This window comes from Micromys minutus, assembly GCF_963924665.1.
Source record: "Micromys minutus genome assembly, chromosome: 28".
In the NCBI taxonomy this organism is placed as follows: Eukaryota; Metazoa; Chordata; class Mammalia; order Rodentia; family Muridae; genus Micromys; species Micromys minutus.
In genome coordinates this window covers 17,343,366-17,368,979 of record NC_137963.1, presented here as the reverse complement: position 1 = coordinate 17,368,979, position 25,614 = coordinate 17,343,366, and the positions used below count along the sequence as shown (strand labels likewise).

The following is a 25,614-nucleotide window of genomic DNA, read 5'->3' as shown; positions in this document are numbered from 1 at the left end:
GCAGCGAGTCGGTTTCCCGGGTGTCGTTTGTGGAACTGCGGGAAGACCCGCCCAGAGCCTGGTGTGCGCAGGCTCACACCGTCTCGTAGGGTCTCCGTCTCGGGTAGGAGGGCGGGTTCCCGAGCGGGTCTTGGGGAGGGGCCGGGGGCGCGGCTAAATGCGGAGGGAAGGTTCTCCTGTCACTCACAGCTCGCGGCTGTTCCACTGCCACCGAGTTCTCTGAACTGCGAGGGACATGCTGCCCAACACCGGGTAAGAGGACCGGGCTGGGGTGGGGTCAAGGGCCAGTCGGCAGGTCGCCCGCGCTACCTAGAGCGCGCGGGGAGGATCGGTGAAGCCGCCGCGCGCTCTGGAACTCCGGTTCGCGAGAAGATAGCGTTCCGGGGACCTGCGCGTGCACGGGAAGCCAAAGTTGTGTACTACAGGGACTCCAAAGTTGTACACTACAGGGGGCAACGGTGTCAGATACCCCACAGGGAAGGGTCGCGAGGGTAGGTGTCCCCGACGCCCCAATGTGACCCCCTCCTTGTACTTAGCTTGGCCTGGTGACAATGTGGCTTTCAGCTTCTGGGTGAAAGGTCACTTGGGACAGTGACTTCAGATTTAATGTCTGTATGCTTGATTGTAGAATGATAAAAAGAGTGCTGTTTTCAGAATGCTTTTGAAGTTAATCGTGAGTTAGTGTTACAATACGAATATCTGGGGATGGGGTTTTTCTTTCTTTTTTGTATGTGTATGTATTGTGTATTTTGAAGTGTATGTACCCCTGCTTTTTTAATTCCAGCACTCGGAGGCAGGTTCAGAAGGATCTATTGAGTTCAAAGCTGTTCTGGTCTATATAGTGAGTGTGCTAGGTCAGAAAAGGCTACAGAGAGAGAACCTATCTACTTCCCCCATCTCCCCAAGTCCACTTACATATTGGCACGTTTGTGCAGCCAGTCGACGGGACTTTACAAGATCAAAACAAATACCCATTAAACAAACTTCTTCCCATTTCTTTTTGCTCTCAGTTCCTGCTAAACTCAGCTCGGTCCACTATGGTCTATAAAGTTTGAGTATCTTTAAACTGAGTGAGAAGCGAAGTAGCCATTCTGTGATTAGTTTGACACGTATAGACAGCTAAAACACATAAATAGCTCAAGAGGGTATAACCCAGTTTCTTTCTATTTGTATGTATTCTTTGCACTTATAAACATATTTAGTACACCTTACAGGGACAACCTCTTTTTAGAAACTAGTAGCAAACTCTGTTTTGGGCTTGCTGTTTTTACCTGACATGTTTTGAAGTATACTTAGGTTTTCAGAACATGCATCTTGTCCTTGTCCTCTCTTTATTTTGTTGTTTTTGGTTTTGTTGTTGTTTTGAGACAAGGTTTGTCTGTGCCCTAGCTGTCCTGGAACTCTAAACCAGGCTGGTCTTGAACTCAGGGAGTTCCTCCTGTGCTGGGATTAAAGGCATGGGCCTATCCTTGTCCTCTTTAATGGCTGCAAATTATTACTGAAGACTTAACCTGTTCCCTAGTGTTGGATATTTTTTTATTCCATCTTTGCTTCCATTATTATTCCTTTTTTTTGCTTTGGTTTGGTTTGAGTGTGACCCTGGCTGTCTTTGAACTTGTTATATAGACCAGGCTGGCCTTGAACTCACGGATATTTGCCCGCCTTTGCTCCCAGGTGCTGGGATTAAAGGTCTGTGCCACCATACCTCTATGTCTGTTTGCACAGTATCCCTCTATTGTCCCTCTACGTGTCTGTTTACACATAGATGCATGTCCGTACCATCTAGGATAAATTCTTGAAAGTGAAATTGCTAGAACCAAGGGAATATATTTTTTTTTAATTTTGATATTGCAAGACAGGTATTCACCACCAAAAGAATTGCGCCATCAATAGCGTGACTGAACTTAGTCTAGCCAGTCTCAAGTTCTAAAGCTTGAAAAACAAAAGACTCAAGAGTGGCTAGAAAGAAAGAAAGGGGGAAAAAAAACACAAACAAATGAAGTGAACTGGCTTTTCCAGATGTTAAAGTAGTTTATATAACAGGAGTAATTTAAAATAGTTCTAATACAGATTAAATAAATAAAGTATTTGGTAACACAGATCCGATGGCAGGGTGGGAGGCTCTTCATTATAGTTAAAATTTATATTATTTTCTCACTAGCGAAGGTGAGACAGTTTGGCCTCCAGAAGACATTTGACAGTATCTGAGAAGACTGAGTAAAGGGGGGATGCTAAGGGGTGGAGCCCCTAGATGGATGTAAACTACTTACAAGTCAACAAACTAACCCTGACAGTGGAGCTGTCCAGCCAAAGGGTCAGCTCTGTGGAGACTGAGAAAGGGAGGCTTAGAGCCTTTTTCTGTATCTTTTCACTGACCTGGTTTAACCAGGGAGGTGTTTTTGGCGTTGTGTTGTGAGACCTGGGACAGAATCCAGGGCCACGTGCATGTTTAGACAAGCGCCTTTCTAGTCTCTTGGTCCCAGCAGAGCTAGCACCACCAAGATTCTCCATCTCTAAGAACTTGCATATTTATTTGAGAAACTTTATCCTTTATCACGTTTCACACGTATGGCGATTGTATATACATATTTACTGTATTCGCCTTTTCTCATCTACCTGAGACTTATTTTGGCCTAGGAAGTGAGTTAGGAAGCCCACTTCATTTTGTTTAGATGGCTTCTCCACCCTCACAAGCACACTGACCTAACCATTGGGTCTCTTTTTCCTGTTTGTACCACTATTATAAATGAAGATTTTGCGTGCATAGGGATCTGTGTCTAGACTCTGTCCTATGTTACCTAGTCTGTCTACCCGTGTATTAGAATCAAGTCATTCAATTACTCTAGCTTTATAAACCTTTAAAGTCTAGAAAAGCCAAGTCTACGCTTTAGACTCTTCTTGTCTGTTCTTGGATATTTGGTTTTTGAAATTTGAGAGCTAGAGACTTGCTTATATATATTTTTAATTAAATTTTTAATGGTTTAATTTTTCATCACATTTCCTCTAATTTTGAGAGGATCTTAGTAAATCAAAGTATGGGTTGTCTCTGGTCACCTACCAGTGGCATTGAGAAGAATGCCCTTCCATTGTCATTCTGATCCTCACATTACAGGGCCTTCTTAGTAGGACAGATCTGGCTGCTGCTGCCACTCCTGCTTCCAATGCCCTGGACTCTGGGCGAGGAGGAGAACGCCCTTTATCCCACTGGGATTCAGTCCAGCTGTATACCAGGCAAAGGGACAAAGCCCTGCAAGTCGATAGTTGGCAGACATTTTCATGTGACTACTTACCATTAAAGACCTCTGTGTTTGCATTTTTTAAATTTTATTTTCATGTGTGTGTGTGTGTGTCGCAGGTGTTCAGTGCCCTTGGAGGCTGTAAGAGGGTGTCAGGTCCCCTGGAGCTAGAATAATGGATGATTATAAGCTGTCTGATTTGGTTGCCCAGTATTGAACTCTGGTCCTCTGCAAGAGCACAGAGCTCTCTTAAGCTCTGAACCATCTCTTTGGCTTCTAAACATCTCTTTAGTAGTGTGTGTGTGTAAATATATAAATAGATAGGTAGGTAGATAGAGATAGATCGATAGATAGATAAATTGATTGATTGATTCAGGGTCTCATTGCTAGCCTGGGACTCAATATGTCGGTGTGAGGTATGGGGAGATGGCTCAGACATGTACAGCGTGTTGAGGTCAAATGTGTAAACACGCTTCTCAGCACATGGTTTGCCACACACAGGCCTTGCACTTTAGCCCTGCAGCTACAGTGTCCAGCTTCTCGGAGAGAGGCGGTTGAGACCATTGCCATAGTTAAAGTTCCTGTTTCTCCAGACGGAAAGCTCCACAGTGCGGCCCATCACCGGGGGAGTCATAGGGCAGGAGCTGGAGAGGACTGCTGCTGTCTGGCTTGCCCTTCATGGTCCGCTCACCATGCTTTCTTATAGCGCTCTGGACCACCAGCCCAGAAGAGGGGGCACTTTCTCAACTGAGGTTTCCTCTTCCTAACTGACTGTACCTGGTGTCCAGTTGACTTACACCAGCCCCACGTCTGTCGACGTTGTGTCTTGTGTCTGAGAGTTGGATGGCACTTATGTCAGGGTCTTTGATCCACGACAGCTGGACAAGCCAGAATCCAGGGAGGAGAAGACACGCTCGTTTTCCCGATGGAAAGCGTGTCTCGGAATTTGTGGTCACCTTTGAGACTTTCGTTTGACCCATAACAGTGCCGTAGAAGCTCTGGTGGTTGACGTGTGAAGGAAGGATCATGTCAGCAGCACACTCCTCCCCTTTCCAAAGGCGGAGGGTGAACACGGGGTCCTGTGCATCTGAGGCAATCACCGCCATGGGCTGTGGGCAACCCGTCCCCCACCCCCACTTCAGTTATTTGATTGGATTTAGAATCACCTAGGCGGCATGCCTCTGGTGTGTCTGGAGGGGCTAAAGAAGGGCTTAACTGAAGATGGAGACGCACCATAGCACAGGCTGAGGCCTGAGCTAACAAAAGGGGGAAAGGAAGAGTCAAGCCAATTGGCAACAGTGTTTTCGTCTCTGCAGTCACACTGTGTGCAGTCACACTGTGACCATGGTGGTGGGAAAGTGTGGTCACACTTTCCCACCACCATGCGTTCCCTGCCATGAGTCTCCTCAAACTGGAAGCCGAAATAAAGTCTTCAATGATTTAAAACATTTTTAAATTTTTTATGTGCGTATAGCTGTGTTTCTATGCGACTGTGTCCCCACAGAGGCCAGAAGAGGGAGTAGGATCCTTTGAGCCTGGAGTTAAAGGCACTTATGAGCTTCCTGAAGTGAAGGTTTAGGGATCCAAATTCTAGTCCCCTGATAGAACACTCGGTGCTCTTAACTTCTGAGCCAACTCTCCAACACCCCTCATTGCTCTAGTTGCACCAATGAGACCAGAAACCAGTGTCTAATGAGGAGTTTCACTGGTGATGTGTTTTATAGATACCCTGACACGCGTGACTGGGAGACAGGTTTAGCAACACATGACGCCCCACTCCTCCTAAATAGTCGAATGGGTAACTTACAATGTGTTCATGTGTGGATTTTCTTGGACTGGTGAAAAATAAATATAGTTACTTGAATCAATGTAGGTAACTCTCAGCAGAACCACATACTTTATGAATCTATTATATAGAGTTCAAAATTAGGCAAAAACAAAACAAAACAAAAAAAAAAAATACCAACCCTAAACAGTGCATTGTTCAGTACATAGACAGGATTTTTCTGTAAAGGGCCAGCTAGTACATACTTGGTTTCATGAGCCAAAGGCACTGTGGAGAGGACCAGACCAAGATAAAAGACATAAAAATCAACCTCCATAAAATTTTTGTGGTGGGTATTCAAAATAATTTGGGCATGAGAAGTTTTGAGGGATTACTAGAGTAGTGTAACTCTCTAGGATATCAGAACAAAATACCACACGCTGGGGCTTAGGATCAATGTTTTCTGTCATTAAGTTGGTTACAAACAAATGTTTGTTTGTAAAGGTCATTCTTAGCTCTAGGTCTTCCCCCTACATTCATAGGTAATAATTTGGACTTGACTTGTGGGCTGTAATTGGCTGACCCTTAGTTAGACACAGACACACAGATACTATGAGTAATTTTAAAAGAATGATAATATTTAAGGTCATTTTTACTTTGTGGGGTAGGAAAAGGAAGCGTGTAGAATGGAGAATGCCTCAGTTATTCTTGCTTTGCTATGACCAAAAGACCTCTCAGAAACAAGGGAGGGAAGGTTTATTTTGACTCATAATTTCAGAGAATCTCAGTCCATCATGGGGGTTGGGGACAGCAGGGACATGTGAAGGTTCTGTATCATAGTGGGACAAAATGTAGAGAAAGGGGCAGGAAGTGGGGCCAGGTATAACCTTCAAGGGCCTGCCCCCAGTGACCTTTCTCTAGCCAGTCTCCTCCTAAAGGAGCACCCCCCAAAAACTCCACAGTTAGGAACAAGTGTTAAAAATGCAGGAATGTAGAGGACGTTTTGTTTTCAAACCATAGCAGAAGTGGGCTGTCGGCTTCTGGAGCATTTGTTCTCCCTCTCCCTCTCCCTCTCCCTCTCCCTCGACTTGGATAGTAAGCACATCATTGTTTTTATTTAAGCTGTATATGCTCATTTTACATGCTTTTTGCATGTTTACTATATTTTACTAAAAACCACTTTTCTGCCTCTTTCCCACGTCCCTATGTTGTCTCCTTCCCATCAAAGTGACAAAGCAGTGTCTCCATGAGCTCAGATGTCTGGCTCTTTGGTTCCCTGTTGCTAGTGCTGTCTGAGTAGGCTCAGATATGTGTCCGTAGTGGAAGAAGTGTGAAGCCTCAAAGCCAGGCCGCTGGTCCCCCTTTGAGCTCTCTGCTTCCTGCTCATAGCTAAGATTCCTGTTCACCAGGCCTGCCTGCCGCCTCTCCATCCCTTCTGGGATGGAGATGGAGTTTCTCTGGTACCACAAGACCAAATAAACCCTTTGTCTTCTATCAGTTGCTTTGGTCATGGTATTTTGTCACAGCAATAGAGAAGTAACTAAGACATGATTGTTCCTTATTTCTGCCTGCACCTGCGTTGATTGCCCTACTTCAGGGTAACCCTGGAGGGCCGGCAGGAATCTTCCATTCATTTGTTAACCAAGTCGCCTACCTACCTTATGATCATCTGACAGCAGTGTGGGTAGGAAATTTAAAGTTAAGATGGAAGGTGTAATAGTTAGGGTTTCTGTTGTGTGAAGAGACACCACGACCATGGCAACTCTTATAAAGGAAAACATTTAACTGGGCTTGGCTTATAGTTTCAGAGGTTTAGTCCATCGTGGGAAGGATGGCCACTTTGCAGGTAGACATGGTGCTGGAGGAGGAGCTGAGAGTTCTACATCTGGATTGGCAGGAAGAGAATGGGACACACTAGGCCTGGCTTGAGCATCTGAGACCTCAAAGCCCACCCACAGTGATACATTCTTCCTGCAAGGCCACACCTACCAACAGTGCCAGTCCCTCTGAGCCTGTGAGGCGTTTGCATTCCAACTACCACAGAGTGAAATGAGATGTAGAGATGGCAGGATCTTGGAATCAGCGCCATTTCTAGCTAGCCTATTCCTTTAGGCTTGTTTGGCAGCTTTACCCAGACGTAATTTGTACAGCAGTCAGTGGCTCTGAGTGTGCACAGAAAGTCCTGTCACCACACCCACCACACCCATAAAACCTTTTGCCTTTTTTTGTTGTTGTTTGGTTGGTTGGTTGGTTTTTCAAGACAGGGTTTCTCTCTGTAGCCTGGCAGACTTGGACCTCTGTAGGCCAGGCTGGCCTCAAATTTAGAGATTCATCTGCCTCCGCCTCCCGAGTGCTGGGATTCTTGCATTTTAAAACCTTTTCAGCCCAGAAAGAAGCTTCTACCTGAACTGTCAACTTCCAGACTCTCCCACTCCCTCTCCAGGGAGCCGCTGTCTCGAGTTTCTATGGGCTTGACTGTTCTGTCTGCGCCGTGTGATCTAGTCCTAATCATGTGGTCTGTGTGCCCGCTTTCTTCTTCTTAGAGCATTTATCCGTACTGTACCATGTCTTAGTAAGTCATCCCATTTCATTGCTGAACACTTTTTCCATTTTGAGGGTAAACCACATAAATTTATCCACTCGTTAGTTGATCCATACTTGGGATTTTTCCACTCCAGCTACTATTTTTAGAGACATTTTAAAAGATCAAGTGTTGTGTGTTTATTGCAGAAAATGCGAAATGTACAATAGAATGTGAAGGATAAGAAACATCCACATATAAGTCTGCTACTCAGAAACACACCTTACTAACAGACGCCGTGGTAAGTGCCTGTCATCCTAGCACTTGGAAGGCAGAAGCCGTAGGTTAGGGGATCGAGGCTGGCCTGTGCTGGCTTCTCTCCAAACAACAACAAATCCAAACTTCCAGGGCTGGGTCTCCAGCTCCACTGTAAGAAAAGCTAGATTATAGCTATGCTAACCTGTAACCCTGATAACCCTGTCGTGGGTAGAAGCAGAGGATCCCTAAGGTTACAGCTACAGCCTAGGTCACAGCTTAGCTCCAGGCTCATTAGACCCTGTCTCTGGAGGCTTGGGCCAGAGAGTGGTTAGCGAAGGGGACCTGGTCCTCTCTGCTCTCTGTGCATCTTAGGTACACCCCCCCCCCATACATCTTATATACCACAAAACCTTCTTAATACTTTTTCTGTGGAGAAAAAACTTACGTATCGTCACCTTAAGATTTACTTTGTGGGCTGGAAAGATAGCTCAGTGGTTAAGAGCACTGACTGCTCTTCCAGAGACCCTGAGTTCAAATCCCAGCAACCACGTGATGGCTGACAACCATCTGTAATGAGATCTGATGCCCTCTTCTGGTGTGTCTGAAGACAGTGGAGTCATATATAATAAATAAATAAACTTTCTTTTCTTTTTTTTTTAAGATTTATTTATTTATTATATATAGTGCACTGTACCCGTCTTCAAACACACAAGAAGAGGGCATCAAATCTTATTACAGATGGTTGTGAGCCACCATGTGGTTGCTGGGATTTGAACTCAGGACCTCTGGAAGAGCAGTCAGTGAGTGCTCTTAACCACTGAGCCATCTCTCCAGCCCATAAACTTTCTTTACTTTGCATTTGAGCAGATTCTGTTTTGTTAGATCTCGGTGAGATTGGCGAACTGCAGTTGTCAATAATTTATCGGTCATGTGCAGTGGCCGTATAGTGAGTGGAGGTCTAGAGGAAGCCATGGCGATGTGTGCGAGCTGGGATAAATAAAGCAGCGACGTTGCTAATAAGGCCACCTTTGCTGTGTTTAGGAAGCTCGCGGGATGCACAGTTTTCATCACAGGTGCAAGCCGGGGCATTGGCAAAGCAATTGCACTGAAAGCGGCAAAGGACGGGGCAAACATTGTCATTGCTGCGAAGACCGCCCAGAGACACCCAAAACTCCTTGGCACGATCTACACAGCTGCTGAAGAAAGTGAGTGTGGCCACCTCCGCCCGGTGGGCTGTCCTCACAGTGGTTTCAGTACGTAATTTGCCATAGAGTTAGGTTTAAGCTATTTGAAAGTTACTCTAAAAATAATTGCATTTATGGCCAGCGAGATGGCCCAGAAGGTAAAGAAAGGACCCTGCTGCCAAACCTGACAACCTGAGCGAGGTTCCTAAACCCTTACTGTAGAAAAAAAAAAGGCTTTTGCAAATTGTCCTCCAGCCTCAACATGCATGCTGTGGCATGTACTTGTACATTAAACTAAACTAAACAAATGGTGGCACACGTTTTTAATTCCAGCCCTCTGGAGGCAAGGGCAGGTGGACATCTGTGAGTCCCAGGCCAGCCTGGTTTACAGGGCGAGAGCCAGACCAACCAAGATTACATAGACCCTGTCTCAAAAAATAAAATATTGTACGTTTAAAGAAGTATTTATTTTGTTACTCGAGAGAGGGAGTTCGGACCATTTTTCGCCTCTAGTCTTTTGATCAATACGAGAGGTCCTAATTGAATCATATCTTACGGCTGGGACTGTAAGTTGCAGATATAAAGGCCCTGGGTTTCATTCCCAGCAGGAGAATTTCTTCTTTTCATTCCTGGCGTCAGAATGAAGGTGTAATTGTAAGCACTTGGTGCTTTCTGTTTGCTTCCCTTTAGTTGAAGCGGCTGGAGGGAAGGCCTTGCCGTGTGTGGTTGATGTGAGAGACGAGGAGCAAATCAGCAGTGCTGTGGAGAAGGCTGTGGAGAGATTCGGAGGTAGTCCCTTGATTCTGACAGTTACATATACATATACATGTAACAATGTAACAACTTCCAGCTGATGCCTGAAACTATGGCCAGCACCCAGCCCCAACCCTGCATCCCTGTGTAACTGTCACACAAACTAGGCTCCCGTTAGATCGGTACTGTGAGCAGTGGAGGGACGGTCACGTGACTGTGGCCTCTTCCTCTCTGTTGCCACCTACAGTGTGGGGTACATAACTCACTAGAGCACACTGGTTTGTAGCGAGTCACAAACAGCTGTTCCCGTCCTAGAGCTAATAGCTAGCCAGCAGTACTTGCACTCAGGTAGAGAAGGTTTACCTTCTCACTGTTTTCATTTAATCTTATTCTTGTGAAGCCTATAACTAAAAACGAGACATATTACATTTACATAGAAACTGGATAGAGTACACAGAAATCGGGATTAGGTTAGGCGTGTGTGTGTGTGCGTGTGTGCACGCGCATGTTTGTGTGTTATATACCTTTATGGCTTTATGTGTGTGTGTGTGTGTGTGTGTGTGTGTGTGTGTGTGTGTGTGTGTATTTGTGAATCAACTGAGGGGCCAACCATACCAAGGAAATGCTTTGTGCATGTGATAGGACGAGCGGGGAGGAGAGAAGGGGAGGGGGAGGGAGAGAGAACAGAGACAAAGATAGAAACTGTGACTTGCATTAAAATGGAGCGTTCCCTCTGGAAACAGGAATTGACATTTTGGTGAACAATGCCAGTGCCATCAGCTTGACCAACACGTTGGAAACTCCGACAAAGAGAGTGGACTTGATGATGAGTGTGAACACCAGGGGCACCTACCTCACGTGAGTCGCAGCAGGAGCTGTGCCCCAGAGAACCGGCTCCACAGAAACAGCAGTTGAAAGTCTACTTGGCACATTCACCTGTCCGATTAAGCTAATAATAGCGTCTGTCCTAGTTAGGGCCCCATTTCCGCTATGAAACACCATGACCAAAAGCAAGTTGGACCAAAAGAGTTTATTGGGCTTACACTTCCACATCATACTCCATCACTGAGGAAGTACAAGAACTCAAACAGGGCAAGAATGTGGAGGCAGGAAGTGATTCAGAGGCCATTTAAGGGTGTTGCTTACTGGCTTTCTCAGTCTCTGCTTTCTTATAGAACCAAGACCATCAGCCCAGGGGTGGCCCCACCCACAAAGAACTAGGTTCTTCCACACCAGTCACTAATTAAGAAAAGGCTCTATAGGCTTGCCTACCTCCTAATCTTGTGGAGGCATTTTTTTTTTTTAAACTTAGGTTCCCTCCTCTCAGATGACTTTAGCTTGTGTTAGGTTGACATAAAACTAGCCAGCACAATACCTAAGTGTTGTGCTGGGAGCGCTCAATACGATGTATAAGACAGCTTGTTTTTATGAAAAGTGGGATGGGGTTTGTAATGCTGATGGCCCAGCTCACTAGCAGAGTGCGCTGGCTAGGCCTTGTCCAGTAGGCCTCAGGAAAGCTGGTGCTTGCGCTGTGAGAGAGGGGACTTCCTTCCTCTGAGGGCAAACTTTGGTCTTATTGCCAGAAGAGACTCAGTTTCTCCTTTTGATTGGTTGAGGCAGTTTCGGTTTTAAGGTAAACCGGCTATGATATAGTTTGCCTGTCCTGATTTCATCCTGAAAGAGAAACACCTTTGGGAGAGAGAGACAGCTTACACAGAAACTCGGTTGTGGGGTTGACTATTTGATGTGTGGAGTTAAAATATGCTGAGGTGGCCAGGCATGGTGGCACTCCTTTAACCCCAGTACTCGGAAGGAAGAGGCAGGTGGATCGCTGAGTTCAGGGCAGCCTGGTCTACAGAGTAAGTCACAAAACAGCCATGGTGACACAGAAAAAAAAAAAAAACCTGTCTCAAAAAACCAAAAAGGAGAGATGTTAGAATTGGTAACAGTTTAGTATTTGGGAATAGTAATAATAATAATAATAATAATAATAATAATAATAATAACAACAATAATAATGATAATAATAATAATAATAGTAATAATAATAATAATAATAGTAATAGTAATAATAGTAATAATAATAATAATAGTAATAATAATGGAGTGATAGAGGCTGGAGAGATGGCTCAGTGGTTAGAGCTCTGACTGCTCTACCAGAGGTCCTGAGCTCAAATTCTAGCTACCACATGGTGGCTCACAACCATCTGCAATGGAATCTGATGCTTTCTTTCGGTGTCTGAAGACAGCTACAGTGTACTTATATACATAAAATAAACAATTATTTTATTATTGTTGTTATTAATATATCAATAGGTATATTTTTATTATTACTGATAATAATCAAACCTAAGAGAAGAATGGCTTAGTACATAATCCTCTTTTTTTTTTTACTCCAGCGCCGGGGCTCAACCCTTATGCTACGCGGCATAGTCAGATGTTCTGCTGCTGAAATATAGCCCCAACCTCAAAAAGTCTAATTCCCAGTAACCACATGGTGGCTCACAACCATCTGTAATGGGATCCAATGTCCTCTTCTGCTGTGTCTGAAGACAGTGACAGTGTGCTTATATATAATAAATAAATAAATCTTTAAAAAAGTAAACTAAACAATAAATAAATAAATATAAAATTAGCCATCACGGGGGCAGATAAGCACCGAGAACGCCCCACATTCAAGGCCAACTTGACCAATGTAGTAAGACTTTTGTCTCAAAAAAAGCAAAACAAAAGCGCAGTAACCAACAGCAAACCTCTAAGTTACTTACTGTTTTCAAAGGCATACTGCACTCTGTACTGATAAAATATCTAGTATGTTTGATGGTGTCCATAGCAACTTCTTATTTCATGGCCGTGCACAGTCTGAGCATCTCAACTAAAGCCTTGGATCAGCCCTAGACGGCAGTGGGTACCACCCATTTCACAGTAACAATCCTGAGAGCTAGGAGGCTATGACATACAAAGGGGCAGAAGCAGGATTTGAACCTGTGACTGCCTCACAAGTCTATTAACTGCTTCTGGAAATTATGAGTGTGTGTTGGGGTGGGAGAATTTGGGACAGTTATGGTTGAAGAGATTGTGATGGTTTGCATAGGGTTGGCCCAGGAAGTGGCACTATTAGAAGGTGTGTGTGGCCTTGCTGGAGGAAGTGTGTCACTGTGGGGGTGGGCTTGGAGACCCTCCTCCTAGCTGCCTGAGGATGCTGCCATGCTCCTGCCTTGGTGATGATAGACTGAATCTCTGAACCTGTAAGCCAGCCCCAATTAAGTGTGGTCCTTATAAGACTTGCCTTGGCCATGGTATCTGTTCACAGCAGTAAAACCGTAACCAAGACAGATGTCCTCAGTTGAACTTAAAGCTAATATAGAAAAAGATTTGATTTTTTTTTCCATCCAGCAGATCATGGGGTCAGGACATGAAACATGATTCCAAAGCATAAAAATTAGTTCCTTTTATTACCTTCGTTCTAGAAAACAAAAGCACTCCACAAACAAGTTATACCAGACAGATCACTGAGCAAGTTCCGTCCTCTGTAGAGGACCTTTATCACATAAGCTATTATAACTTGTGCTTCTTTTCTTTTCAGATCCAAAGCTTGTATTCCTTTTCTAAAGAAGAGCAAAGTAGCTCATATCCTCAACCTCAGCCCACCCTTGAACCTAAATCCACTGTGGTTCAAACAGCACTGTGGTAAGTGCTAGCCAGGGAGACATTTTGTCTGGCCTCAGTAGGAGAGGACACGCCTAGCCCTGCAGAGACTTAATGTACCGGGGTGGGGGGTGCCCAGGACTCCCCATGCTCTCAGAGGAGAAGGGGCTAGGGGAAGGATTGTGAGAGGGGTTGACTCTGGAGCGGGGCAGTGGGCAGGATGTAAAGTGAATAAAAAAATGTATCGGGGCAAAAACCCAAACAGAAAATGGGTTGTTTCTTCTCAAAAAATTAGTTTCTTAACGAGATTATTACTCTTTGTTGTCTCTTTTAGCTTATACCATAGCCAAATACGGCATGTCGATGTGCGTGCTCGGAATGGCAGAAGAATTTAGAGGTGAAATCGCAGTCAATGCCTTATGGCCTAGAACAGGTTTGTACTTAGAGGAATCACTTAGACCTGCCTTCCTTCTCCGTGCCACGCTCATACCCAGTGTCTTCGTCATGTTAGCCGAGCCCCCTACCAGTGAGCTCGTTCCCAGCCCTATCCTTGACCCCTGTGAAGTGTCACAGGTCACCTGAATCTTTTGGGGAACAAGGCCAACTGTTCACTGTGTAAGACAGCAGCCTTGCTGTCCGGCCCCCCCACCTTTACCTGGCCTAGTGGCTGACACTCTGGCAGCAGTCATGATGGGAGAGCATCACACTCGGACATACGGAGCGTCTCATGAAAGCCAACGGAAGTGTTTCCAGCAAGCTCTGTTGGATTTTTAGATTGAAAGGCTTCTTAAGGAAGTGGTCGCTGTAGGCGGGCATATGAACATGCCTGGAGACCCAGCCACACTGGAGGCTGAGGCAGAAGGATCAGTTGAGCGTGGGGGTTCATAGTACGGCAGAAGGTAGCAATGGCTGTAAAAACAAAGCAGAAATAAGAAAGTAGGATGTCTCTAACCCTGGAGAGAGAAGCTGCTAACGTTTGTTTATTTTTTAAGACAGAATCTCTTTATTATGTAGCTCTGGCTTTCCTAGGACACACTGCATAGATCAGGCTGTCCTCAAAGTCACAGAGATCCACCTGCCTCCGTCTCTGAGTGCTGGGCTTAAGGGGTGCACCACTGCACCCCGCCAGGTTTTAACGTCTAGTAGGGTAGAAAGGTCTTACCTTTTTTCGAATGTGGCTTCTGAGCAAGTGGTTGGAGCCCGCCTTGCTGCTGAGAGAAAAGTGTTCCAGGCTGCAGCCTGAGCCAAGACCGTGTGACTGGAAATGCCTGTGTCTGCATCCAGGATAAATAGTGGCGGTTGAGTGCGTAGTGTGCCTGCCTTCTGCCAGCTCTAACCTAGGCATTCTGCCTGAGCTTCTGTGATCGGTAGACTGACGGGAAGGGCGGAGGGGATTATCAGGATTGACGGGATTTGCCGAGGCCTTGCTTTGGCTCTGAGGTGTTTGTTTTAGGTGTTTTACCTGACACTTGGGAGCCAGTGGTATTATTAGGCCCCAGCCAGGATAATGAATTCACAGTTGAGTTTCTTACGATGTGAGGAATGGAGAGTTACGGACAGAGTGCTTCTGGAAGAGAGAGGACGGCCACGTAGCCCATGTGCAATTTGAAGTCTAAATAGAAATGTGATCTCCAGGGGGTTTGGGGGTTAGCAGGACGAAAGCTGGGCATGATATTGACGGGCAGCAGTGACATGCAGCACAGGAAACCTGTGTGTGTGGTGAACATCAGGAGACTGAGGAGGTATATGACAGTAGGGTCTTGGCTGCCATTTCCCACTACGTCTGGGCTTCGCTGGTACCTGAGCTTCAGATCCACTGAGTGTTGGGTGGAGGGCGCAGGGATTTGTGAACTCAGACTTCGGTCTTAATTTGCCAGAAGCAACCAGATTTTGTTCTCACTTTTTGGTGCAGGGGTTGGGACACAGGCCTCACGATGCTAGGCAAGTTCCTTCCCTAGACTGCCATCTTGAATTGTCGACTGCATTCAGTAGAGAGCGATTGAGGAGAGTGGTAAGAAGTAGAGGGGGAAACAGGAGCAGGAAAGCTGTACCGCGTTTATGTCGGACGTTTAATTGACACGTGGGTGAGTACAGAGACAGGAGGCGGGACCACGAGCCAGACTGCTGCATTCTTTCTGAGTGACACAGATTCAGGAGGGTAGCGGAGGCTCAAGGCAGGGGTAGGGTGGGGTGGTGATGAGGTGTTTGGTTTGGGTTTTTGGAGACAGGGTTTCTCTGTATAATAACCCTGGCTGTTCTGAATTCTCTTTGTACACCAGGCTGGCCTTGAACTCACAGAGCTCCACCTGGCTCTGCCTCCCCAGTGGTGGGATTTGCCTGACAGGAACATGCATTCCCTCCTGTGTAAAGACTGTGTACGTCAAAGCAGGAGGGATCTCCCTCTGTGACTGTCTTCAAAGGAAAAGGGGATCCTCCCCTAACTGATAGGGTGGCTGCTTGCCTCTGCTGGACCCCACGGTCTCTTCTTCACACAAGCAGCCGTGACCCCATGTTTTCATACTTGGGCTCTGATGGACTACACACAGTCAGAGACGGGATTGGGAGCAGGGAGTCCTTATTTTTCCCCCTTACAAGATCTTTTCACCGTTTCTGCTGAGCAGAGGGGGTGACTGCCTCCTCACTCCTGTCTGGTCTAGACCAGGGTGGGAATAGGAGAGTCCGCTTCGGAGCAGATTTTAGGCCTGCAGGGATGACACTGTCAGCTACTGATTTGGTAATGGCTGCGCAGAGGAGGGTCACCTCCAGCCTTGACCTTGCTCTAGACCCTGGGACTACTGTGATAATGGAGACCTAGCACCTGTGTTTTCTAGTGCAGAGAACAGAGACAAAAACAGTGGAAAGGGAACCTCACGTTTTGGGAACAGTTGCCAAAGTCATGGCCCAGTTAGCTTAAAAATCCCACTCACCCACCTTTCCACTCAGGGCTTTTTTGTTAGCCCATAACTGGCTTTTCAACCTGCAAGACGGCCGTACAAATTCTCGAGCATTCTGCAGCAGAAATGAAAGCATATTCAACGTGCTTCTCACGAAGGACCTCTGCACGTGTAGTCTGTTGACTAGCGGAGGAGTTTGCGTGCTGTCTTCCCGGTTCTGTGTTTGTTTCTGTTGCCCTCTTCGTCCCCGTTCTGTCTATAGGACATTCCGTCCCTTACTTTCCTTTATCACCTTGGTCATCTGACCCGTGGTACTGTTATCCGCATAGTTGTATGGACTTGTGTGTACGTTCTCTCTGCAGCCATACACACTGCCGCTATGGATATGCTGGGAGGAGCTGGTATTGAAAGCCAGTGTAGAAAAGTCGACATCATTGCGGATGCTGCCTATTCCATTTTCAAAAGGCCGAAAAGTTTTACTGGCAACTTTATTATTGATGAGAATATCTTAAAAGAAGAAGGAATAAAAAATTTTGATGTCTATGCAGTTACACCAGGTAATGCTTTTACGTGTTGAAAGTATTAATGTTTTCCCACATTTTATACACTGAACACTCCTGTTTGTGCAATCATTAAATGACTATAGTCTTTTACAAGCTGTTTTTCATCAAAGGGAAAACCTCACACCATCTCAATCTTAACAGATAAGAAGGGCTGGAGAGATGGATCAGCGGTTAAGAACACTGACTGCTCTTCCAGAGGTCCTGAGTTCAAGTCCCAGCAACCATATGGTGGCTCATAGCCTTCTGTAATGAGGTCTGATGCCCTCTTCTGGTGTGTCTGAAGACAGTGACAGTGGACTCATATGTATGAAATAAATAAATAAATAAATCTTTAAAAGAGAGATAAGAAACCAATAGAAATGGGGTTAGGGCTTCTAAAGTAATGTTGTGTCATGATGATGTTGAAGGTTGTTTCCGTTATTATCCACAGCCAAACTAGGAAACAGAATGTTTAAAAGTTAGTCTTAGAAATCAGAGTCAAAATTTTATTCAGATGTATAACAGTTGATATAGGACTAGAGTTCTTTGTTTTTTAACATTTATTTATTTATGTGTAGGAATGCTCTATTTGCCTGTATACCTGCATGACAGAATATGGGATCAGACAGAAGAGGGAATCAGATTCCAATACAGAAGGTTGTGAGCCACTATGTGGTTGCTAGGATTTGAACTTAGGACCCCTGGAAGACTGGAAGAGCAGCCAGTCCTCTTAACCACAGAGACATCTCTCCAGCCCTCTTTTTGATTGGTTGGTTGGTTTTCAAGATGGGGTCTCTCTGTAGCCCTGGCTGTCCTGGAATTCACTCTGTAGACCAGGCTGGCCTGGAACTCACAGAGATTCACCTGCCTCTGCCTCTTGAGTGCTGAGACTAAAGATTTGTTCTTTAAGAGCCATCTCTTAGACTAATGAATATACAGCTGTCTTATAACTAGTGGTCTGATTTGAGAATTTCCAGAATTCTCCAACATCCACCATTTACAAATAATTTCCTTTGAAATTATAGATGACTATGATAATTTTTTTCTCTATATGAAATATATTTATGCTAAGCAGATTGTAGTGGTCTCTACTATGCTTCCAGCTACTCAGGGATCCTATGTCCTTTTTTGCACATTGTGGGCACTCACATACATGTACAGACCCCCCCCCCCCACACACACACAGAGATACACACATACACACAGAAAATCTAGCTGGGCGTGGTAGAACCTGCCTTTAATCCCAGCACCCAGGAGACAGAGTTGGGCTGATCTCTGTGAGGTTAAGATCAGCCTGACCGCACAGTAAGACCCTGTCTGAAAAAAACAAAACAAAACAAAACAAAACAAAACATAAAACCCCAAAGATTAAAAAAAATTAAATGTAGAAAACATTTGGCAGGTCAGCTCAGATTGAGAATGCAACCCTGCTTCTTACCAGCTCAGTGGTGGTTAGGGTGCCACCTGCTTTCTCTGAGCCCCGATTTCCTTATTAAAATAAGAAAACAATCTTTTTTCTATGTGGGACTTAAGAACTATGTGCAAAAAATATAAAATGTTCTTGGCCGAGTACCTGGCACATGCAGTATCCAACAGTTAATATTGGCAAGTAGTAAAGCGAGTTTAAAGCTGTTCCAGGACTGTGCCTGTGGGTAGAAGACTAAGACACACTCCGGACCTCTCTGGGTTTGAAGCACTGTAATGATTCCTCTGGGGCTTCGCTGTATTTCCACCTCCTGGCTTGTGAGTCAGGGTCTCTCTCGGTACCTCACAATCCCCCGGGCGTGCTTCCTTGTTGAACTGCAGGTGTAGCACCATGCCTGGCTTGTCTTAGGCATGAGATATGATGCCATTGTATCGAGATTTTTAAGTTTGTGGCTGGGGATAGAAGCAGGAGGAGTACAAGTTTGAGGCCAGCTTCAGCTATACAGCAAAATTCTGTCTCTCCTCCCCCAACCCCCAAATCCTACCAAGGGACAAGAACTAAATATAATGAGGTACTGTGATTTGGGGATATTAAAAAAGTCAGTTTACTTTTCCGTAGGTTGGGGAGGAGAAGCCACAGTTCCGAAGGCTCTGTGACCCCCAGTTCCCTTGTACTTATATGCCTTATAGACGTCAGTTAATATTAAGAAAACATTTTGATAGTTAACTTACTTTCTAACCACAACTGTTAGCTGAAAAAGGGGGCCCAGAGAAAGAAAACAGCTTTGCTAGCTCTCATGATGGCAGACAGAGAAATGGAGAAAAGATCCGAACATGGGTGCTGAGAAGCAAGACCTTAATCAGGGCCCCCGCAGTCAGGGTCGAGGGAGAAGCTAATCTTAAGCACGTTGGAGGGATGTGGGGTGAAAAGGAAGATAAGGACCCAGGCTCCTGGGATTACAAATGACAGCTTTCATTTGTTTTGTCGTATAGTCAGTCTCAGCTAGAAGGTCGGTGAGTAACATGACAGAGGCTTAAACAATAAATGTACAGCCAGCTGAGATGGCGCACGCCTTGACTCCCAGCACCCAGGAGGCGGAGGCAGGCGGAGCTCTGTGAACTCGAGGCCAGCCCGGTCTGCATAGTGAGTCCCGAGATAGCCAAGGCTATGTAGAATGACCATGTCTCAAGATACCAAAGAGTAACAGCAGCAGCAGCAATAACGGTGACAGAAAGGGGTGACTTAAATGTGATGTTTTCCTGGCGTAGTCACTGCCCGCTCCTTCCCCCATTACTGTACCGCACCAAAATTCAGAGGGAAGCAGAAAGACCCCAAATAGCAGAGCAGTGCTGGAGAGATCAAAACACTTGACCTCCAACGATACCGTACAATGGTAGTGACAATGACATGGTGGTTCTGGCACAAAAGCTGACGTGGCCCAGGAGGCTAGAATTGAGGATCCCAGGATAAGTCCACATAGCTGCAGTTACCTAATTTTTGACAAAGGTTGTAAAAATTAGAAGGTGGAAAAAGAGCAGCCTCTTCATCAGATGGTGCTTAGAAAAGAATAAACACCCCCCTTCATTAACGGGCTAATGAACTGAATGGACAGTTTGATGAAGAGGAGACATTTAGTTTGTATAAATCATCTCCAGCCAGGATGGTGCTACATCTTCAGTTCCAGCATTTAGGAGGCAGTGAGTGAGTTCAAGGCCAGCCTGGCCTACACACTGAGATTCTGTTTCAAGAACCAAAAAGAAAAGAAAAAAAAAAGTAGATCTTCAAGGCTCTGGGGAAAGGGTTGACTGTAAAAATGCTCGCAGTGCAATCATGAAGACGTGAGTTTGGATCCCTATCCTCAGTGCAAAAGCTGAGTACGTTTTGTATATTTCTAATCCCAGAGCCGGGAGGCAGGGAGGCAGCGCTAGCTGGGTCATCAATCTGACTGATTCAGTGAGCTCCAGATCAATGAGAGACTCCTCGTCTAAAATCTAGGGTGGAGAGTGACAGGGGAGGGCATCTGGTGTCTTCTGGCCTCTACAAACACACACACAGGGTGTGCACAGCCACACATGCACGTAGACACACATGAATATATATATTCCTGTATACGAATAGATATCTGGTCACAGTTACATGGATTTGTAATACCAGTTCTTGGGAGGTAGAGGTAGGTTGCTGCAAGTTTCCTGACCTATATAGAGAGTTCTAGGCTAGATCAAAGTAGCAATGATCTGTCAGAAAACGAAATAGAAAATTAGATCTTAAGATGAAATCTGTCACAAAGGAAGAGGTAACTGATTTACATAAAAATAATCGAGTATGTTAGATCAAATAGTTTAACAGCTGCCTATGCGCATAGACACCAAAGGAGTTTTTAAAAAGAGATATGAATTTGATTAAAAGGCTCAGGGACCTTGGTGGGAGCTGGTGGAAGGACTAGAGGAGCAGAGGGGGGTTGCAACCCCATAGGAAGATCAATGTCAGCTGGCAGGACCACCCAATGCTTCCAGGGACTAGACCACCAACCAAGGAGTGTGCAGGGAGGGACCCATGGCTCCAGATACACATGTAGCAGAGAAGGGCCTTGTCTGACATCAGTGGGAGGGGAGGCACTTGGTCCTGTGGAGGTCTGATGCCCCAGTGTAGGGGGATGCTGGAGTGGCGGGGTATCAGTAGATAGGGGAGCACCCTCATAGAGGCAAAGGGGAGGGGGAAAAGAGCGGTTGGGATGGGGGAGGAATTTTTAAAATCATTATTCTATCATTATTGTAACTTGATTATTTGGGGGTTAATTTTCAGGTCACCCCTTGTTACCAGATTTCTTCTTAGATGAACACCCAGATGCAGTCATGGAGGAAAAAAAATCATATGGTAAGAATCTAGAGCATATTTTATTTTATTCTTTATTTTTATGTGTATGGGGATTTTGCCTGCATGTATGTCTCTGAGCCATTAGCATGTCTGATGCTGCAGAGACCAGAAGAAGGTGTTGGATTCCCAAGTGGACTGGAGTTAGAGATGGTTGTGAGTTGTCATGGGGATGCTAGAAACTGACACAGGGCACTCTGGGAAAATAACCAGTGTTCTTAACTGCTGAGCCACCTCTCCAGCACCAAGATTCTAGACATAGTATTTATTTATTTAGGAATGAAGTTTTACTATGTAACCCTGGCTGACCTCAAACTCTTAGAGATCCACCTGTCTCTGCCTTCTAAGTGCTGGGATTAAAGACATACCACCATGTCTAGGTAAATCATATTTTAAATAAGAAAATACAAATACTAACTTACCGATTCCTGTAAAACACAACCTTCCCAATGCTGGGACCCCTTAATACAGTTCCTCATGTTGTGGTGACCCCAGCCATAAAATTACTTTTGTTGCTACCTTATAACTGTAATTTTGTTGTTATGAATTATAATGTAAATATCCCATATGTGGATATCCATATGTAACCCCTGTGAAAGGGTTGTTTGCTATCCTACCCCCGCAAGGGGTCTTGACCAACAAGTTAGGAACCACTGCTCTAAACTATTCTGGAACTTACACACATTATGTAAAATTCTCAGTTAACTCTAAAAAAAGATGTTTTATGTTGGCAGATGTCCCATGTTTTTTTTTTTTTTTCCTTGACAGCTGTCTTTAAATATTTTCTGTTAGTATTTGGAGAAGACTGTCACATTAGAGTGTATCAATCACAGTCTGCATCATTTATTTGTCTTGCATGGCTACATTATTAAGGAAATTAATTTCAAAGGAAGTTTTGGGCATACCTAATTGTTCTTGGTTTGGGGTGTGTGTTACATTTTAATCTTTGCGATCTATTTAAAACAACACCTGTAGTTTACTGAAACACATTACACAAAACATTTTGTAATAAAAGTTCAAAAGTCTCTAGGAACAAATTTTTCTTGTTCTCTTTGATGTCTGCAGAACCTTAATGCATGTACAGGCAAACTTTATTTCCAGATTAATCATATCTTTTCTGTTATGCTTTATCTAAATTTTTGAAGAAGTTAAAAAACTAGATGATAGGATGTTTTTTGTATAATAAAAAAAGCTTTAGAAGAAGAGCAGTGAGGTCTATCCCCCAGAGAATGTGACATCCTTTTCTCCAAAGAGTTCTTCTAGAATAGCAGAGGTCACCCAGAACCCTTACATCCTCGAGTCTGATCTCTAAGGCAAGAGGCCCCAAGTCCTGTTTTTTGCCCAACACCCTAAGACTGGGTTTGTCATTTGGAGGGAGACCCATGACTTGAGTTTATCTAAGTCCCCAATTTCCAGTCAGAATCTTTTCGTTGGTCATCCTGTCTGCAGTGTGTGCCTCCGGCATGTCAGTGTTGTGGAAGCCTGTTTGTGTGCCTTGTTTCATACTGAAAGCCTTACCAGAGCTGCGGTCACAAAGCTGCTAAGCGGCAAAACCAGGATTTAGATTCACATTTTTCTGCTTCCAAAGCCTATGTCTTAACCAGTTCAATTATCAGTGTTCCTAAGGTCAAAATTCTTAAAAGTCCTTTAAGATGTTAAAAGTCCCCTAGTACTGCCATTTATTAATTTATAAGGAGGGGGTGTTACCTCGGGAACTAAATGGGTTCAGCACGTTCTCTCCCTTTTGGCATCATTAGCAAGGAACAGTTTCATAACGAGAAGGTCGTCTGTAGGTATGGAGCAGAGCAAGAGGGGTGAAGAGAGTGGAGTGTGGCACCCTGACATGAGGCTCTGATGGGTGGGTTTGACCCAAGCAGCTTCCATTACAGAAATGCTCGCGCTTCTCCCGGTGAGGTCATTACCTGTTCCTGTCATCAAGAGCAGTTATATCTGACACTTCCTGTGGGCCCGGCTGTGTACTTAAACAGGCCTGGGTGGAGCTTACCTTTGTCAGGTGGCTTTTCATGTGCACATCCAGATCCACTGTAGCTCCCTGTATATTTTAACTCAGAAGGCTCAGTATGTGGCCCTATTTCCTGGTGAGAGGTTCACATTTCTTTTGACTCCTCTACTGACAACAGCTCCTATTAACTGTTGGCTGTACCTCTTCTGGAATTTGTTTTATATATGTATATATTTATATGTATATAAAATACACACACGCACACACATACACATGTATGTATATGTGTGTGTGGGGTGGAATGTAAGCATTGTACACAGCTTTAAATGACTTGAGTTTTACTTTTTACCGTAAACGCTGCCATTTTGTTGTTGTCTCCTTATCTCTGCTCCCTGCTAGGACACAGGGGCCTACTTGGTCTTGTCTAGTTTATTTTTTATTTAGTTGTAGTTTGGGTTGCTTATGTGTGGGCTCAGGACTATGCATTCCTAGTCTGGCTTCCTTCCTCTCCCTTCCCCTCTAGTTAACACCACCCTTCATTATTTTTATCTTTTTGCATTTTTCTCCTGTAGCTGGGGGAAAGCTTGTCAAGTTTGTACTCAGTATTATAGAGAATAATCTGTCAAGATTCTCTGGTTTTATTTCTGGTCAGTTGTGTACATCAAGAACAGCGTCACAGCTGGGTGGTGGTGGTGGTTCACACCTTTACAGGACTGGGGAGGCAGACACAGGTGGGTCTTGAGTTCGAGGCCAGCCTGGTCTACAGAGTGAGTTACAGGACAGCCAGGGTTATGCAGAGAAACCCACCACCAATGTTTTGGCCGTGCTTGGTGTCTGCCCTCAGACCTGCGTTTGCACCTTTTCCTCTGCTTCCACCTAAGCTAGTGCATGCTTTCCAAGTGCCCATCCCTCAGACCGTAAGACCCGAAGCTTCAGAGCAGCCTCAGGCTCACAACAAAACCAGAGGAAGGTGACAGACAGCCCGCTATGCGCCTTGCCTGATGCAGCATCCCATCCTCCTCCACAGTGCTGTGCTTGTTGGCGCGTGAAAGAATTTTTGAGAAAAAAAATTTTTTTGAGAAATTGAGAAAATTCAAGAATTTTGAATTTTTGTATAAATACACTTTATTTATTTATTTATTTATTTATTTAGCATCATTTACTCCTGTCCAGTGTGAAGCTGTTTTCACAGGACTGGGTTCTTGTTCATCTGTTCTGCTACAGCTAGTGCAGTGAGACGGCAGGGACAGTGTTATCCCCTTTGCTCCGTCTGATGGAATCCTGTTCTCTGCTGGTTCTCAGCTAGGACCGTGGTACAGCACTGACACAGGCCCATCTTCATGTCTGCTAAGACAGTTCCTCTCCTTGCCTTTCCCGTTTATGGGTATGTTTTTACCTGCCTGCACATATACATGCCACATGTCTGCCTGGTGCTGCTGAGACCAGAAGAGGCATTTGATCCCCTAGAGCTTAAGCTGTCGGTGGTTTTAAGCCGAGCTGTGGCGTCTACTTTCCGTGAAGCACTACCACAGAATTCCTTCCCTCACTATAGCGTTCAGCATGGGGTTCCCCACCCAAGACTCTCCACTAGGCTTCGTCTCTCCCGGTCCTCCTCTGCTGTCTGCTCTTTTCCTTTGGGGGCTATAGACTTTGACCTTGGATTTAAAAGATGAGAAGAGGGACTAATGTTGAGTCATTCTTGAAAAGCAGCATCTGTGAAACAGAAGGATAAGCCCAGACTCTAATCCAGATCCTTAAATATGCTAGTGCCTTTTAAAAATAGGTTGAGCTGTTCCTGGCTTGAGACCCTTCATGAGCAAAGCACAAGCTGGCCTATGTTTATTATGCTAGATTTGTGTGCCATAGCTACTTCCTAGATTCATACAGTAGACTGTATGTGGGCCTGGGTAATATGTATGTGTGTACATGTGTATGCACATGCCTTTGTGTGTGTGTCCTGTGGTAGAGATTAAAGCCAAGGTCTTGTACATGCTAGGCAAATGTTCTAATGTGCTGAATCTGTGGCCCTCTTTTAGTACATTAGAAATTATTTGTTGGTGTGTGTATGTGCATGTGTGCATGAGCACAGGCACATGCAAACGTGCACACCTGGGTGTGCATATTGTGTGGTACACATGTGGAAGTAGAAGACCCCTGGGGAGATGGTTCTCTACTGTTACATGTAGGATTTGGAGGTGGAACTTAGGTTCTGGATGTCAGGGAAGGACTAGGTGAATACATTTTACTTACAAAGTGATATTCACTTGAGTACTAATCCAAGCCAACTTTTGCAGATCTCTGTCTTTCTTACCACGGTGTCTTTTTTTTTCTCATTTGACTTTATAGCTCAGATGGGCCACCCAAAAGGTGATTATTATCTCTCTAATTGCAGTTCCTTTGTGACCTGTTTGAAAAGCCAACTTTTGACTTAGGAGAGCGAGAGATAGCTTGTTAGCATTCACAGCTTTAACTGACAAGGTTGGCTGCTTCTCCCCTCGGTTACACTTGTGCTTTCAGATGCCACTGAATGCATTCAGAGTCATTTGGCTTCAC

At 44.9% G+C, this 25,614-nt stretch overlaps 1 protein-coding gene across 2 annotated transcripts in view; it reads left to right on the top strand.

The window, feature by feature from the left end:
• The first annotated feature begins 97 nt into the window (after nucleotides 1-97).
• Nucleotides 98-25,614, top strand: part of HSDL2 (hydroxysteroid dehydrogenase like 2) — a 36,034-nt gene continuing 10,517 nt past the window's right edge. Inside the window, exons 1-8 of one of the 2 annotated variants that reach the window (XM_080940007.1) lie at nucleotides 98-252; nucleotides 8,822-8,985; nucleotides 9,655-9,753; nucleotides 10,461-10,575; nucleotides 13,304-13,407; nucleotides 13,700-13,798; nucleotides 16,622-16,816; nucleotides 21,030-21,101. In XM_080940007.1, the coding sequence (XP_080796133.1) occupies nucleotides 236-252; nucleotides 8,822-8,985; nucleotides 9,655-9,753; nucleotides 10,461-10,575; nucleotides 13,304-13,407; nucleotides 13,700-13,798; nucleotides 16,622-16,816; nucleotides 21,030-21,101 (865 nt within the window). In that variant the 5' untranslated portion in view covers nucleotides 98-235. The remainder of the gene's footprint in view (nucleotides 253-8,821; nucleotides 8,986-9,654; nucleotides 9,754-10,460; nucleotides 10,576-13,303; nucleotides 13,408-13,699; nucleotides 13,799-16,621; nucleotides 16,817-21,029; nucleotides 21,102-25,614) is intronic. The other variant, XM_080940008.1, reaches the window with a different exon arrangement.